Consider the following 17,069-nt stretch of genomic DNA (forward strand, 5'->3'; position numbering starts at 1 on the left):
ATATCTATCTATCTATCTACCTATCTATCTATCTATCTATCTATCTATCTATTTAAGTAATACTATTTAAGTAATACTACAAATGTAGGGAAAGCTGAGGAGAGATAAGTTTAGGTGTTTGGTCACTACATTAGTAAGAGCTTCTCCCTGCATATGGCTGAGTGCTGGGGCAGTGAGCCATGAGGTAATCAGCTGTGTACAGGGAGGGGGATGGGGGCGTGTCTCTCCTTCCCTAGTCTCAGCTTCTTTCTGAAGACGGAATGTCCATAGTAACAGCTATCTGAGCAGTCAATGCCATCTAGGGGAAGTCTGCAGAATACAAGAGAAAGGAGCAAGATTCGGGTAACTAATCCAATTGCAAAAGGGCTTAATATTACCTGCCCTACAACATATCAAAAGTTTGAAATGACAGTTACACTTTAAGTAAAAGTAATGAAAAGGATCTTTGTGAGCAATTTTTCATAATATGTTGTTAAAGTGCTTTTACATTCTAAGCTAAAATTATTTAAATGTTGGCCCAAATTTTCTAAAAACAGTGCATTCTTTACTGTGTGCAGTTTGCCTGTGTATAGTGCAGAGGGCGCCAGATTCAGGATTTCTTCAGGAATCTGGCGTTCCCTTCATTGCTCTGACAATTTTTTGGTGCACCTTTAACATAGGTCGTGCAACACATGCCTGTCAGACTTTGCATGTTAAATCTGGTACACTGTCTAACTGAGCACCTTAAGCCCCCTTTTTTTGTGTCGCATGAAGAACAGTTCAGCTGCGACACAAAACCGTCATGTGCAACACAAATGTGGTGTGGACACTTCTTAAATACCTGTGTACTAATGCAGTTTTTACTAATACCTGTGCAGTTTGTACTAATGTGCAAAGTCAGACAGAAAATTGGCGCAGGAGCTTTAATAAATCTGCCCATTATGTTCTGTGATCTACATATCCTGCTTACAAACCTTAGATGTAGTTGCAGCTCCTCTACGATGGCCAGTGAAAACAGTCACAAGATACCGATACTGGGCTAATGGGTCATTGTCTTCAAGTGATATGATCTTCACCTAGTTCAAATCGACATGCGTTTGGTTTACTGGGAGTTATCTTTTTCCCTCAAGATAATATCTTCCTTATAAGTACTCTAAAAGTACAGCTACAAACCTTGGCATTATCCTGGATATCTTTTCTCCTGGCCCAAATCAACACCAGTACATAGACAAGAGCAATACACGCCACTGTGGTTACCACCACAGGGTTGTCTACAAATGTTGCAAAAAGCTCAATCGTTCTGCTCACATCCACAGCGTTTGGCATGACAATAAAGGAGCTCCCGAAGAAAGTTAAATGGCTGCAAAGACACTGAATGCTATGGGGAGTGGTCTTTGGACCAACCTGAAATAAAGTCCATAATAACACATTTATGATTTAACACATACATAGCTTATAAAAAATCTAATTTTTCATGGTCTTAATAGTAAGATCTACTCACATGACAGCCTGTATTATTCCATTCCTGACTACTCTCATCCCAGAATACACACTGGGAAGTAAAGCAGGTGACTGATACATATACCGAACCTCCATCAGGAACATCTTCCTCCAATTCAGTTCTCACAGTCAGGTAGTAGCTACCTTCACCATAAAGCTCCTCAGGGTTTATCACCCAGGAATATACTTTATCTTGGAGAGAAATGTTATTGTGATTACTAGGCATACAAAAATGTAAGTATAAGTTGGTGAAATTATGACATGTATGCCATGCCTATGACCTTGTACTTGAAGAAAATCAAGATTTCCAAAAACTTGACTTTCAACTTTGTAGAGGTGTTGATTACAATACATTTCCACAGAGTGGACTACATGCATATTGTCAGAGTCATAGCATGTCATCTACATACTAAATTATATCTTTGACATCTATGGCAGATTAATCATTTATTGATAACTCTGATAACTACTTTGATGCTTAAATAGTATTTAAAATGTGTGCTTCCTATGGCTGCAAACAATGAATCCACGGTCCATTGTTTGTGTCCATGCGTCATGCCATTTGTAAAGTACACTTGCACATCGATTGCTCAAACATGGGGTAATATGACCTGCTATCAGTGTTGTTGCTGTGTGCAGGAGATCACAGAAATGAATTTGTCTGTGTGCTATCCATTGAAACAACAGATGTCCAATTGGGTTGTAATGAAAATTAAACTAAACATGCTTACCTATAGCCCATGGGATGTCTGGCACTCTGGGCTGTTAATTATTTATGCCTCTCCAACATGGAAGAGGGAAGTATCTGTCGCGCATGAGGCGTGAATTCATGCCTCTCTTGTGACACCACATCCCTCTCCAGCATGGGAAAGGGAGGTGACATCACGCAAGAGGTTTGAATAATTAACTGCCTGGCGCGTCGGACATTGGGGCACATTTACTTACCCGGTCCATTCGCGTTCCAGCGGCGGCTTCTCGGACGAGCGTTCGGGTCTTCCGGCGATTCATGAAGGTCCTGTGCCCGATGGTGTCGCTGCTGCGCCGAGGTCCGCCGAGTTGCGTCGGAGTTCACTGATCTCTTTCTGGTGCATGTGAGTATGGCCCGTGACACCAATTTTTTGTTTTAAATGTGGCGGTTTTTCCGAATCCGTCGGGTTTTCGTTGCGCCACGCCCCCCGATTTCCATTGCGTGCATGCCAGTGCCGATGCGCCACAATCCGATTGCATGCGCCAAAAACCCGGGGCAATTGAGGGGAAATCGGCGCAAATCGGAAATATTCGGGTAACACGTCGGGAAAACGCAAATCGGGCCCTTGGTAAATGACCCCCATTGTGTCTAGTACTCTGTAGCTACTTTTTATAACTCCTTTTTTAAAGTGATCGGAAGAAGATCAACCCCGGGATCGAGGAGAAGACAAATATAGGTAAGTGCCACAGGGGCTCATGCGACACATGTCTCGGGTCTCAGGTGCACCCGTGTGCCTCCGTGTGCCCCAGCAGTGGAGACTCACTCATCTTGCTTTGCTCCGGCGACGGCTTACGCGCTCTGTAAAGTTTAAAGAGTCAGCACTCCCATGATTGGCGCTGGTCGGTGCTGCCTTGATAAATAGCCGGACTCTTCCCATTCCCCCTGCCGGATCTTTGTGCCTCGCGCGTCTGAGAAAGCTGTACCTTGTGATTATCGTGATTATCCACTGACCTCTGTTCCCATTCCTGACCTCGATTCTCTGCTGCCTGTATTAACCTTCTACTTTGTCCCCAACTCCGATCCTTTGGCGCCTGTCCTGACCTTCTGCCTGACCACAACTCTGATTCTGCCTGCTGGTCCTGTACCTTGCCCTGCCCACCACCGCGAGCAAAGTTGCACCTGTGGAGCAACCTGGTGGTATCCTGCTGCAGCAAGTCCAAACCGCTTTGCACCGGGCTCTGATAAATACTGGGTGCCACTTAGAATCTGCTCCCAGGTTACGTCATCGCTCGCGGTGGTTCAGTGGGTCCACTACCTCTGACCGAGACAGTAATCATGTGTAGTTTAATTTTACAAAAAAATGTTGTAGATTTCCATTAAAAAGTGGATATTGAAGAGTGTTTTTTAACCTCCCATTCATTTTTTATACTGAACCTATAAAGTGGACGGAGCTGGAAGCGAATGGCTAAGCCACTGTATAGCCATGAACCTGAAAGCCAGCTTACCACTCACCCGCTTCCTCTCCAGAGTTCACAGGCAGTCCCGAAAACCATCAGTACATCAGTAGATCATATTGGCGTACTGCTGAATTTTAAAAGATGAAATAAAGTATTGAATTTTACTTACTATGGATGTACTGGATGATTACTTTTCTCCATTGTATAGCCATGGTGACAAGGAAATAAAATTGTGCTCCCATTGAAATTATTTATTGCTGAGCTGTAGTTCCCCACACAGTAGACAAGGCTATTTAATGGTCTATATACACTCACCGGCCACTTTATTAGGTACACCTGTCCAACTGCTCGTTAACACTTAATTTCTAATCAGCCAATCACATGGCGGCAACTCAGTGCATTTAGGCATGTAGACATGGTCAAGACAATCTCCTGCAGTTCAAACCAAGCATCAGTATGGGGAAGAAAGGTGATTTGAGTGCCTTTGAACGTGGCATGGTTGTTGGTGCCAGAAGGGCTGGTCTGAGTATTTCAGAAACTGCTGATCTACTAGGATTTTCACGCACAACCATCTCTAGGGTTTACAGAGAATGGTCCGAAAAAGAAAAAAGCATCTCTGAACGCACAGTACGTCGAACTTTGAGGCAGATGGGCTACAGCAGCAGAAAACCACACCGGGTGCCACTCCTTTCAGCTAAGAACAGGAAACTGAGGCTACAATTTGCACAAGCTCATCGAAATTGGACAGTAGAAGATTGGAAAAACGTTGCCTGGTCTGATGAGTCTCAATTTCTGCTGCGACATTCGGATGGTAGGGTCAGAATTTGGCGTCAACAACATGAAAGCATGGATCCATCCTGCCTTGTATCAAGGGTTCAGGCTGGTGGTGGTGGTGTCATGGTGTGGGGAATATTTTCTTGGCAGTCTTTGGGCCCCTTGGTACCAATTGAGCATCGTTGCAACGCCACAGCCTACCTGAGTATTGTTGCTGACCATGTCCATCCCTTTATGACCACAATGTACCCAACATCTGATGGCTACTTTCAGAAGGATAATGCGCCATGTCATAAAGCTGGAATCATCTCAGACTGGTTTCTTGAACATGACAATGAGTTCACTGTACTCAAATGGCCTCCACAGTCACCAGATCTCAATCCAATAGAGCATCTTTGGGATGTGGTGGAACGGGAGATTTGCATCATGGATGTGCAGCCGACAAATCTCCGGCAACTGTGTGATGCCATCATGTCAATATGGACCAAAATCTCTGAGGAATGATTCCAGCACCTTGTGGAATCTATGCCACGAAGAATTGAGGCAGTTCTAAAGACAAAAGGGGGGTCCAACCCGTTACTAGCATGGTGTACCTAGTAAAGTGGCCGGTGAGTGTAGATTAGGTGTTCAGTATGAAAATTGTCTCGTGGATTAAAAAAACCCTTAAATATTAAAGGGTCTAGAGTTTAAAATATTACCAGATTACCAGAGCCCCACCGTGCTGTAACTTCACAGGCTGGCACACTGCCCTCCCTCTCCCTAAGCATTCACCCTTCCTCTGTCTTCTGTAATCTCACACAATGGGAGGGGAACTGTTCCTGCACAGAGTAACAGCCTGTGAAGCTGTAGCACAAAGTGGCTCTGGTAATACACTAGAGCCAAGCTGGCTCAATAGCATAATTTTAAACGTTGATTTTTATAAGGAATGAGGCCATGGGTAACAAATATAGGAAGATTACCACAGTCACGGTGCCTAGATCTATTGGTAAGTGTTCTGGTTTATCATGCTTGATTTTAAACCAATCATTGGGCAGTGATCTCCTTTCCCTGTTACACAACCTGTCTCTACCATGTCACAGGGGCTGATATGAGAAATTGGGGCGGATGTATCAAGCTGTCTGAAATTCAGAATATTTCTAGTTGCCCATGGCAACCAATCACAGCTCCCCTTTAAAATATTCATGAGCACTGGTAAAATGAAAGCTGAGCTGTGATTGGTTGCCATGGGCAACTAGAAATATTCTGACTTTCAGACAGCTTGATAAATCTTCCCCACTGTCTCTTTTCTCTGGTGGTGCACACCGAATACTACTCATCTTCTTCATCCTTCAATAGCGGTCAGCTCTGCTTATTTTCTCCACAACTACCCTGCAATCTGTGTCTGAAGAAGGTCTAGTTATATTTTTACATTTTTTGGATTGATATTCATCATTTTTATGAAATTTCTATATTGCATCTGTAAAAAGAGTGCCAGAATCCTCTTTAATTATATGGTATTAGTACAGACTGCTATCCTCCTTGAGCAGTGGAGTGACAGGCAGTTCCATATTACATCTCCTCTGCGCAGGAGCCTGATACTCAGATCCCAGAGATACTCAGAGTCAGAGCCAGTGCAAATACAGCGTATTGAGTCAAAGGTATCACGCGATCCATCACTGTTTTCAGCATGAGGTGTAGCAATATTAGACTTGGCATAATCACTGTGGCCATACTAGCAGAAAGTAAATAGTGTCTGAGACAACACAACACAATCTTCTAAAGTTTACCTTCAGGATATTGTCCATCTGGTAGATGAGTATTGATATCATAGTTTGTTTCATTAGGATGATATCCATATCCCAGGTACAATATCAGAGGTATGTCTTCACTGGGCTCCAAATGGATTACAAGAGGGTATTGTGATGACGTGATGTTTATCAAAAGAGCTGAGAAATTAGATAGGTGCAATATATTTTTCTCTCCGTCAGCAATAGATTCTCTGGGTAACATTATCTGGAGAAAAACAAATGTTTGTATGGTATAATAACACTTTCTAGGTCCCCAGATCAAGGAAATAGTCTAGAATTTCTGTAATAAGGTATAATGTGTCAGTTAGACACCAGGGCCTGGAAACATCTGCTAACACTGTATCCCCTCCATTTACATTGTGTACTGTTTTGTACTGGCAAACAAATAGTGTAGCCCAGCAATGTACAGTTTGAGGGCATATCTAAAATAGTTTTACTTTGTGATGAAGTTCTAGATGAGTAACCGATAGGTAATCAACACCTTTTTACCTCAATGTATTCGGAGAGATCCTTAACAGGGATTACAGAACCATTTATGCTGGTCAGACTCAGTCCCCCCACAGATCCACTAATGTCAACTGTGTTATCAGAGGAGAATGGATTCACGGAAAAGCTGACCATCTGTAAAAAGAGATGTAGTAAAAGATAAATACCCCTGTAAAGTTATAGGATATTAAAGGAAACCTACCACTTGAAATGGCAGGTTTCAGATGGAAATACCGAGCACCAGCTCAGGGTGAGCTGGTGCCGGAGCTTATTTTTATAAGTGTTTTAAACCGTGGTATCGCGGTTTAAAACACTTTTTAAACTTTATAGCCGGCGCAGGGAGGTGCGCGCTCGGCGCTTACCATGCACGCGGCTCTCCTTCACTTCCTATGTAGCCGCGCGCACGGTCGCGCGCATGGTAAACGCCGAGAGCGTACCTCCCTGCGCCGGCTATAAAGTTTAAAAAGTGTTTTAAACCGCGATACCGCGGTTTAAAACACTAACAAAAATAAGCTCCGGCACCAGCTCACCCTGAGCTGGTGCTCGGTATTTCCATCTGAAACCTGCCACTTCAAGTGGTAGGTTTCCTTTAATATCTAAAACCATGACATCATGCAAACTACTACCAACATGTCAACTATTACACCATCTGATGCAAATAGAACTTTGTTGATTGATAAGTAGGGTTTAAATTAGTTTAAATCTACCACCAGGATGAAGGATTGTAAACCAAGCACTAACATACTGGTGTGAGCCCCCTCTGGCAGGATCTGCTGTTCTTTTAGATTTTTATGCTCCCCCCCCCTTTTTTTTTTACAAAATAGGGTCTTTAAAAGTGTGCAAATGAGCCCAAGGGGCTCCGTAGTGGATCCTAGTGGTAGATGCCATTAACAAGGGTTAATGCCACAGATTTGTGATACATGTCACAAAGCTGCTTCTCCATTCCTGGTGTTTAGAATGCTTTTTCTTTTAATCGGTTAATCACACTCATGGGGAAAAGCACTTTCATCAACTCTGTGGCAACAAAAATTTGGATGATTCAGGATGATCCTGAATTTCTTTAGGGGAATTGTATTTCTAGTATTGTTTTTAGAATTTAGATATTTTCAGTAAAATGACAGGTTCACTGATAAAAATTTAAGCTACATATGGAACTGATCATGTTCTACAGTACAAATTATTTCCTGAAAACACCAGCAATTAGTATATCATAACTAAGGTTATGCCTTTCCCTTAGAATACCACTAGAGGGAGGCAGATTATTATAGAATTTAGAAATATTAAATAAAGAGAAACAATGACCAGGAATGTTATTGATAGATGCTGACAGGTTCCAATAGCAAATGTTATTCTGATTTTAAAAATGCCTTTATAAAACTGCACCACTGCCCGTAGCATATGCTTGTGCCCCACCGGTGTCTCAGTCTCCTGGATGCATTCTTCTATCTCTACTCTTCGCTCATCCAGCTCCCTCCACCTTTTCCCGCTGCTGGCAGAAAGGAGGGAGCTGGGTAGGTGAGGAGAAGAGGAAGAATCCATCAAGGAGAATGATACACAGGCTGGTGCAGCTGTTTCCACAACCCCTCTTAATGACTCACAACACACATGCTGCAGGAAGCCAGGTAATGTGAAATAAAGATTTATAAATGCTGAACTGAATCAGAATGCTGACACAGAGGAATGGAGACACATATATACAAATATGCATGCTCGCTTATATGCAGGCATATGCACATACATACAGAAACATACATGAGAGCCCTGGGGAGAGGAGGAAACAGGACTGCAGGGGACCAATGGAAAAGTGAGTAAAGTTTTTTTTTTGTTTAATAACCAGGAGGGGAGAGAGGCCCCTGATTATGAGGATAGAGGGCCACAGTATTTACAGGATCTAATAATAAGAGGGGGAGCAGATAAGGGGCATAACAACAGAGGGACCAGAGAGGACTAGCAGAGGATCAGAGATGGAGGGGGCACAATAAGAAGGGGAGCAAAGAGGCTGGCATAATAAGGAAGGGGAGCAGAAAGGGGGCATAATAAGGAAGGGGAAGAATAGGGACCAATGAAAGGGGAGGTAGTGCAGAGACTGGATCATAATAAGATGGGGGGCAGAAAAAGGGACCACAATAGGAGGGCAGGGAAAATGGGGCATTGTACAAGGTGAGAATATACTGTGTAAGAGCCATTATTCTAGGTATTATACTGTGTGGGCATACTAGGGGGGTGGGATAAAGGGCGGGGGAAGGGGAATGGTTTATTAAGCTTAAAAAATGTGGGAGGTGTGCATAAAAAGGGGAAAAAAACATTTAAAAATAAAGATACATGTCAGCCTATGTTTATCACAAACCAATACAGCTTGTCTAGCTCCTGGCCTATGTGTAAGTGTCTGCTAGAAGAAGGGAAAGATATTGAACAGTGACAGCCATGGGCCTCCCCTCTCTCTCTCTGGGTCCATTATTACACCCCTGGCTATAGAAATCTGTCACAAGATAAAAAGGCCATTCCTTGTTGCAGGTTCACTTTAAGGAAAGAATTATGGTATCAGCCATGTCTTCTTTCTACACAACACACACGTTTTATCATGTCATGTGACACTTGCCCGAAGATCCAGAGCATCTTCTTCTTCTATTGGGAGATTGAGAGAGGATAGCGATGGAAGGCTAAACGCTGCCGTGCTTACATCTGGAATATTGACTGATGATTTCTCTACTTGGTCAGACTGCAGCCTGTTAAAACCCAGACAAATGTTAGTATTTTATAACCTTTAGTCCTATTGCCCACGAGCAAGTGTGATGCGACTAACTCGCATAAAACTTGCATCATAAGCTTGCCTAAATGTACGGCCCGTACGCTTAGCGATCTGAACTGAAATCAGCATGTCAGTTTAGTTCCGGTCTCAAAGTGTTCAGGCCAGACATTTGATACGTAATTATGATGTGAGTTTGATGCGTTGGCAATAGGCCTCAAGGGTACTTTTCTTTGTAAGAGCAGTATATACTTCCAGAAAGCTCCTGGCTTATACTCTGAGTGTATCCATAAACATATACTGGCGGAGGCATCCTTTATGTCGTCTGACCAGCATATGTTGCATACTGTGGGAAACACATAGCAAGCGAAGTTGTGTACAATGTATAAGCTCAATGGACGCCATTGGAACATATGGGGAATGGATGCAACATATTTATCAGCCTCTGCTGACTGTACACCAGAAAAATCTGGGATAACCTTTTAAAACTTATCCTGTATAAAGTGAACAGAGGCATTTACTAAGAGTCTACCAACAAAAGGATCAAGGATTGTAAACCAAGTACACTTACAAGCCGATGTGTGCTCCTTCTGGCAAGATTCGCTCTTCTTTTAGCTACTCATGCCCTAATTTTTACCAAAAAAGGTTTTAAAAATGATACAAATGAGTTTGAGTGGTTTCATAGCTGCTAATTGAGCCTGGAGCCGTTCATGCTCATTTATATAATGTTCAAAGCCTTTTTGGCAAGAAGAAGCTAACAGAAGAGCAGATCCTGCCAAAGGGGGCACACACCAGAATGTAAGCGTGCTTGGTTTACAGTCCCTGATCCTGGTGGTAGATGTCCTTTAAATGGTTTGCGGCTTACTTCTTGAGGATGTTTTGAAGCATTATTTTGGTGACTGTGAGCTGAGTGACTGCAGACATTGGACTAAGCATAAAACTAACCAGTAAAAAAAAAAAGCATAACTGAGCTATTAAAAACATATTTCATTTGTTGTGCATATAGATGGGACTTCTATATATGATGGAGTTCAACTTTCCTTCACTTTAGAGTAAAGACATCCCAGCTATAGTGTGAAAATATAACATACCTATAACATACCTGTTTATATACATAGTAGCGGCTGGGGCCATCAGTACCATGGGTTCATTATCTGGTAGTTTTCCCATCAGTAATGCGCTTTGCAGATTATCCACTGCATTGAGTAAATGGAGCGACATTGTACTCTAAAGAGATAGAGAACAGTGAACTAGCCCATTGTTGATGAACACTACATCTTGGGTTAGCCCACCACAACAACATAGGGGCGGTACTTATCAAAACTAGTGCAAGGAAAACATGTTGTAGTTGCCTAAAGCAACAAATCAGTTTCCTAAGGCTCTGTAGTGTCTTTGTTGCACACATTGGGCAACTTCTTTACCATTCTGTTATCATTTTAGCACTAATAGCAGACTTACCATACTTCGACCAGTTGTCTCATTCTTTGCACTTGCCTCCAGTACGTTGCTCATGGCATTAAAAAGATGGTTTGCAGTTGTTTCTTTTGTAGAATCTTGCCCACTGCTTATAGTCAGCAAAGACTGGCTGACATCTCTCAGCACACTGATGGCTTCCACCTTGAATAAATGATGAAAGATCTGACTGTGGAGCCTCAGTAATTGATTGGCAAAGTTGATTTTCATTATGATGTTACCTTGTGACATTATAGCATGATGGATAAACTGCTGTTGTATTTTCCTTTAGAGATTTTTGATACACGAAATGAGTTTTGACACATCGACTTATACTTATAATGTGTCTCACCTGAGCTGCTGAAGACAGTTCTTCACTTTTCATTGTAATGTCTTTCAGGACCTCAGACATTGCAAGAGCTGTGTTCAGTGTTGTCACGTTAACAGCAGAGAGTGCTGTTATCATCACTTTGCGCATCTAGAATAGAAATAAATAACCATCAAGACTGAGTATTGGCAATAATTTTTCCAGCCAACTTGGACCTTAAAACATATACATGCACCTTGTGTATATATACCGGTAAAAAATTCTAGAAGTAAAAATGATTCATCCCCGTACCCCACCCCTTCGGCCTCCCCCTCTTCTTGGACTGGGGTAACCTATGAAGTAGAACACGGTCAAGGATGTTGTCCTCAGGTTCCCATGATCTCTCCTCTGGCCCGAGCCCCATCCAGTTAACGAGAAAGTACTGTCTCCCTCTAATTGACTTCATGTCCAGGACCTCTTTGACTTCACAGACATTGGTGGAATCAGCCACAGCAGCAGTAGGAGCAATTTGCAGGGAGAAACGATTCAAGATTACTGGTTTCAAGAGTGAGATATGGAAGGATTTCGGGATGCGCATGGTGGTAGGGAGACGAAGTTTGTATGCCACGGGGTTGATGTGCTTTAGTACCTTGAATGGACCCAGAAAACGAGGACCAAGTTTGTAGCTGGGGATTTTCAGACGGACATACCTGGAGGACAGCCAACCTTATCTCCTGGAGAGAAAACTGGTGGGGGCCTGCGTCTCCTGTTGGGCTGTGTTTTGGTGTGGGAAGATGCCCAAAGTAGAGAATGCAGAGTTTGTTCCCAGATGGACTTAAGATCCTGTAACAGTTCTTCCACCGCAGGAACATCAGAAGGAAGGGCAAGAGGAAGAGGTGGGCGTGGAAGTCTACAATGTAGAAGAGAGTAGCAACGGCAGATTCCGAGTCCAGAGAATTATAAGAAAATTCCGCCCAAGGTAAAAGGAGGGACTAATCGTCCTGTCGAGCAGTAACAAAGTGCCGTAGATAGCAGCCTAGAGTCTGGTTGACTCTCTACTTGCCTGTTAGTCTGAGGATGGTATGCGGAGGAGGAATCCAGCTTGACCTGCAGTTGATTGCAGAGGGAATGCCAGAATCTGGAAACAAACTGGACCCCATGGTCCGAGACAATGTGCTGATGGAGTCCATGTAGCATGAAGATATGGAGGAAGAACATACTGGCCAAATGAGGAGCTGACGGCAGACCTGGAAACGGAACGAAATGAGACATTTTATAGAGCCGGTCAGTTACCACCCAGATGACAGAATTCCCAGAGGAAGATGGCAAATCCATAAAGTCCATGGCTATGTGAGTCCATGGACACCTGGGTATCGGCAACGGCAGGAGCAGACCTGCTGGCTTGAGACGTGACTACTTATTACAAGCACAGGAAGCGCAGGAACTCATAAAATCTTGAACATCCTTGACCAGATCTGGCCACCAGTAGTATCGAGTTATGAGAGCCACAGACCTCTGCACCCCAGGATGCCCAGCCGCACGAGAGCAATGTCCCCAAGTCAGTATCCTCTTCCGAGTCGAGTCAATCGAACATAAGTTTTTCCAGGAGGAAGCTGCCGCAGATCCACAGGGGCGGCCACAACTAGTCGTTCTGGAGGAACAATATGACGAGGAGCTGATTGTTTCCCAATGACATCAGAGGCATGAGAGAGAGCATCGGCCTTAACATTCTTCTGTGCTGGACGGAAGTGTATCATAAAATTAAAATGGCAGAACAAGAGGGACCAACAAGCCTGTCGAGGATTGAGACTTTGGGCGGTCTGGAGGTATACGAAGTTCTTGTGATCCGTGAAGATACAGACCGGATGAAGAGCTCCTTCCAGCAGATAACGCCACTCTTCCAAGAGTAGTTTTATGGCCAGAAGCTCCCGATCACCTATGGAGTAGTTTCTCTCCGCAGTAGAAAAAGTCTTTGAGGAGAAAGCACAGGTGAGTGTTCGGCCATTGGGCCCTTTCTGGGTGAGGACGGCACCAGCCCCTACAGAGGAAGCGTCAACTTCAAGCTGGAATGGTCTCTCCGTATCAGGCCACGTGAGTACAGGAACAGAGACAAAGGCAGACTTCAATTGAGAAAATGCTTCTTCAGCCACCTGAGGCCAGAGCTTAGGGTCAGCATTTTTCTTTGTTAACGCCACAATAGGTGACATGAGGGAAGAGAAGTGTGGTATGAACTTCTGGTAGTAGGAACCCTAGGAATCTCTATATAGCTCGTAGTCTAACTGGGCAAGGTCAGTGAGGGACCAAAGACAACTTGGAGGGATCCATCTGTAGACCCTGTCAGAAATGATATACCCGAGGAACGGAAGACTCTTCTGGTGGAACTGACACTTCTCGAGTTTTGCGTATAGGCGATTGGCCCTTAGACGCCTGAGAACTTGTCGTACGTGGGTCTGATGGGATTTCTGGTCTGTAGAGAACACCAGGATATTGTCCAAATAGATCACGACACAAGATTCTTTATATATATATATATAAAGAATCCTGCTCCGGCAGGAGACGAAGACTTGCAGATGAACCCTTTTTGCAGATTCTCTTTAATATAGGCTGACATAGCCGCGGTCTCAGGTACAGACAGTGGGTATACCCGACCTTGTGGCAGAGAGGTGCCCTGACGTCGAAGACGTCGGCAAAGTCTGTATAAGCAGCAGGAAGACCGACCAGAGGCCTGAAGGATATCGAAGCAGACATGGTGGACACTGGGCGAAGAACCGAGAGACAGCGGGACTGGCACTCTGGACCCCAGTGGAGAATCCCCCCGGTCTTCCAGTCGAGCACCGGAGCATGTTGCTGTAACCGCGGGAGACCCAACAGAATGGCAGACGTGAATCGTGGAGGCACATAAAACGACAGAACGAGTTCACCCGGGGGCACGGCATGCATAATTTATGATTCGGCAGTGGGTCGAAGATCATTGACCCTAATAGCACATTAATGTTTTATCATGATTAGAGTTAGGCATACCTCTTTTTTGTTGTCTGCCTGCAGAGATAAATTATGATTGTCTTTAAGAGCCTCCTGGTTAAGAACAGAGGACACTGACTTGTAGAGCTGGATAAGTGAGCTGCTATCACTCCCCTCCTTTAAAATGTTTGTTGACCTTTCGGAAAGAAATGATGCCAGCGTGTCAGAGCTTGTCTCATCATATTTGACCTGGAAAAAGATGGATATCTGATGATGTTTTTAGTTACATTTAAATAATAAAAAGATATTTCTTCATGTACAGTATGAAAAATGTATGTAAAAAAAAATATTCTTTTACCTTTACTTTCACTGTGGTAAAGACTGAATTACCAAACTTATTTGTGACAGTAACAGTAATATTTAAAATGAAGTCATCTTCTTCTTTTCCAAGAGGTAAGTAAACAGAGGAAAGTTCTTGATTTGGACCACAATAGAGCTGAGATTCTACAATATAAAGCAATTGCGTTGAGCTGCCTGTAGAGAAACTATATAAATTACCATTAATACATCAAAAATTGCTGAATAGAAATATGGTGGTTAAAGGAAAACTACCACTTATAAACTAAATGTATACTTACCATACTTACACATATCTTCATTATTCTTGAAACATTGGGAAAGCTGCAAAAAGGAATTTAAAAAATATGTTAATTAGCCTCTGTACCTCACACAGACGCTCTTGGGAAATAGTTATGCACCTCTCCTAAGTGACGTTACCAGGCTCCAGCAGGGAAGTAGAGGTAACCATCGCCACAGGAGGTGTGCATAATCATTAACTCAGAGTGCCTGTGTGACATCGCATAACATATTTTTAAAAGTCTTTTTTTTTTTTTTTTTTGCAGGAGTCCCAGCGTGTCAAGACTAATGAAGATATGCACCGCGTTGTAGAAGCAAAAGCAAACAAATATGCATATTTAGTTTAACTCATAGACTGTGAGCTCTTGTGAGCAGGGCCCTCACTCCTATTGTTCCATATGATGTTTGTACTCTGTAAGGCCTCATGCACACAACCATGTAAAAATGGCTGTATATACGGCCGCCATACAGCCTCATGCATTCAAAAGGTGTCTTTCACGGTGTAAAACCAGCAAAAAGTTACAATATCCTGGATGTATTAATTTTACATGCCTTGTACACCAGAACACTAACATACCAAGGTTCTTTCAATGCCATATTTTTCAATGCATTTACACATGATTCATTTTTCCAAATTAGCAGCCTGTGGCCGTTGTTAGGGTGGAGCGCAGTTCACTTAAATTAAGAGCCACCATTAAGCTCAATAGAAGCTGTAAAAATCTCTTTGTGGTGGTTATAGGAAAAGGTAGTAAACTAAGGAACTCAGGAAGCAGGAATTGTACAGCTCTAGGCTCTCTTCTATCCATAGCAGCTGTGAGGTCTGACTACAAGATAGATAGACCACTGAATGCTGGTAAGTACACTCTTATGCTCCTGTGTATTTTTTGGCACTATGGATCTAGTTCAGCCTGATCTTGTTATACGTACTTGGCTTTGGATAAAAGCAATAGGTGAGAGAACTTTGCAGATCTTGACTGCAAGTGTTAGTAAGAGAACATGGAGAGAGGCAGGAGATCTGGAAACTGGTGAGTACAGTCCCCTCACTAGGGTATATGGTACAGTTTGGTACTTCTGGAGGCGGCAGAGTGCTAATGACGATCGTATCCTCTCCATATCCATCAGAGGTTTTAGCTAAAATAAAGCAAATAGAGGTGTTAAATTCAAGACAAGCTATAAAAGATTTTCTATTAATTACCTGCGCTGGCTAAAGGTCAAAGTACTGGATAAGTGTAGAAAATTACACTGAATGTGATGATGTTTACGCTTACCTATATTGAATGCTGTTCCGATGATGCTGCTTCCTCGTGGTTCAATGGCGTTGCCGTTGTATATTGAGGAGATCCTTCTGGTTAGGAATAAGACGTCGCTTCTACATCAGATGATGCTCAGGTACTTGGCTGAATGTAGACCAAGTTGTAATTTTCTTTGAATATCCTCGTAAGTCGATGTTCTCTTGTTGAATCAGTTCCTGCGTAGAAGCCCCGGCACTGACAGAGGTACCTTTGATGTCACTTTTTTGGTACGGAGGGTTGGATGGCCATCTGATGTAGAAGCGATGTCTTATTCCTGACCAGAAGGATGTCCTCAATATACAACGGCAACACGATTGAACCACGAGGAAGCATCATCATCATCGGAACAGCATTAAATATAGGTTAGTGTAAACATCATTGCATTCAGTGTCATTTTCTACACTTATCCAGTACTTTGACCTTTGACCTTTAGGTAATTTATAGAAATTGTTTAAACACTATAACCTTTGGTTATTATGTCAGTGTAAGGGCACTATCATTACCAGCGAAGGCAAATCAGAACGGCTAGTTCACTCTTATACCATTTGCGCCAGTGTGTTTTTATAATTTAAGCTATAATAGATATATTACTTTATTTATATTTCATGTGGGTGAAGCAGATGATTTTTGTAATTGCCTCTTTCCTAGATATCACATATTCCTACATCCAAAAGTAGATGTCTGTGTGTCTGTCTGTCTTTCATATCATTAATTTCCCTACAAATGCTCAGTTGCTGCAAGTAAATCTCTTAATAAAAGTATAATAAAAGGCTTTACTCAATTCTAGTCAAACCTTCAGTTACCTCTAGATATAGGTCAGCTGACACGAAACCCAATGTCCCACATTTATCAAAAGTAGTGCAGTTTGCTTCACTAATGTACACAGTGCACCAAATAATTGAGAACTGAACCACGGGGCACCTTGCACTGCTAAAGAAGTGTGTCCGAAATTGCATTGGAACCCCCTCTAGGTGCAGAATTTTGTGACACAATATTGGTGCTAA

The 17,069-nt window shown here is 42.9% G+C and overlaps 1 protein-coding gene across 2 annotated transcripts in view; it reads right to left on the minus strand.

Annotated features, from left to right (window-relative positions):
- The window catches only part of LOC140070729 (polycystin-1-like protein 2), a 77,692-nt gene that overhangs the window by 31,084 nt on the left and 29,539 nt on the right, over positions 1 to 17,069 (minus strand). The window contains exons 14-25 of one of the 2 annotated variants that reach the window (XM_072117571.1): positions 15,701 to 15,904; positions 14,496 to 14,641; positions 14,198 to 14,386; positions 11,222 to 11,347; positions 10,876 to 11,034; positions 10,520 to 10,644; positions 9,271 to 9,397; positions 6,675 to 6,806; positions 6,165 to 6,390; positions 1,481 to 1,671; positions 1,153 to 1,383; positions 954 to 1,055 (exon numbers count right to left, since the gene is read on the minus strand). In XM_072117571.1, the coding sequence (XP_071973672.1) occupies positions 954 to 1,055; positions 1,153 to 1,383; positions 1,481 to 1,671; positions 6,165 to 6,390; positions 6,675 to 6,806; positions 9,271 to 9,397; positions 10,520 to 10,644; positions 10,876 to 11,034; positions 11,222 to 11,347; positions 14,198 to 14,386; positions 14,496 to 14,641; positions 15,701 to 15,904 (1,958 nt within the window). Of the gene's footprint in view, positions 1 to 953; positions 1,056 to 1,152; positions 1,384 to 1,480; positions 1,672 to 6,164; positions 6,391 to 6,674; positions 6,807 to 9,270; positions 9,398 to 10,519; positions 10,645 to 10,875; positions 11,035 to 11,221; positions 11,348 to 14,197; positions 14,387 to 14,495; positions 14,672 to 15,700; positions 15,905 to 17,069 lie in introns of both variants that reach the window. The other variant, XM_072117570.1, reaches the window with a different exon arrangement.

Source organism: Engystomops pustulosus, chromosome 7 (genome assembly GCF_040894005.1).
Source record: "Engystomops pustulosus chromosome 7, aEngPut4.maternal, whole genome shotgun sequence".
Classification (NCBI taxonomy): domain Eukaryota; kingdom Metazoa; phylum Chordata; class Amphibia; order Anura; family Leptodactylidae; genus Engystomops; species Engystomops pustulosus.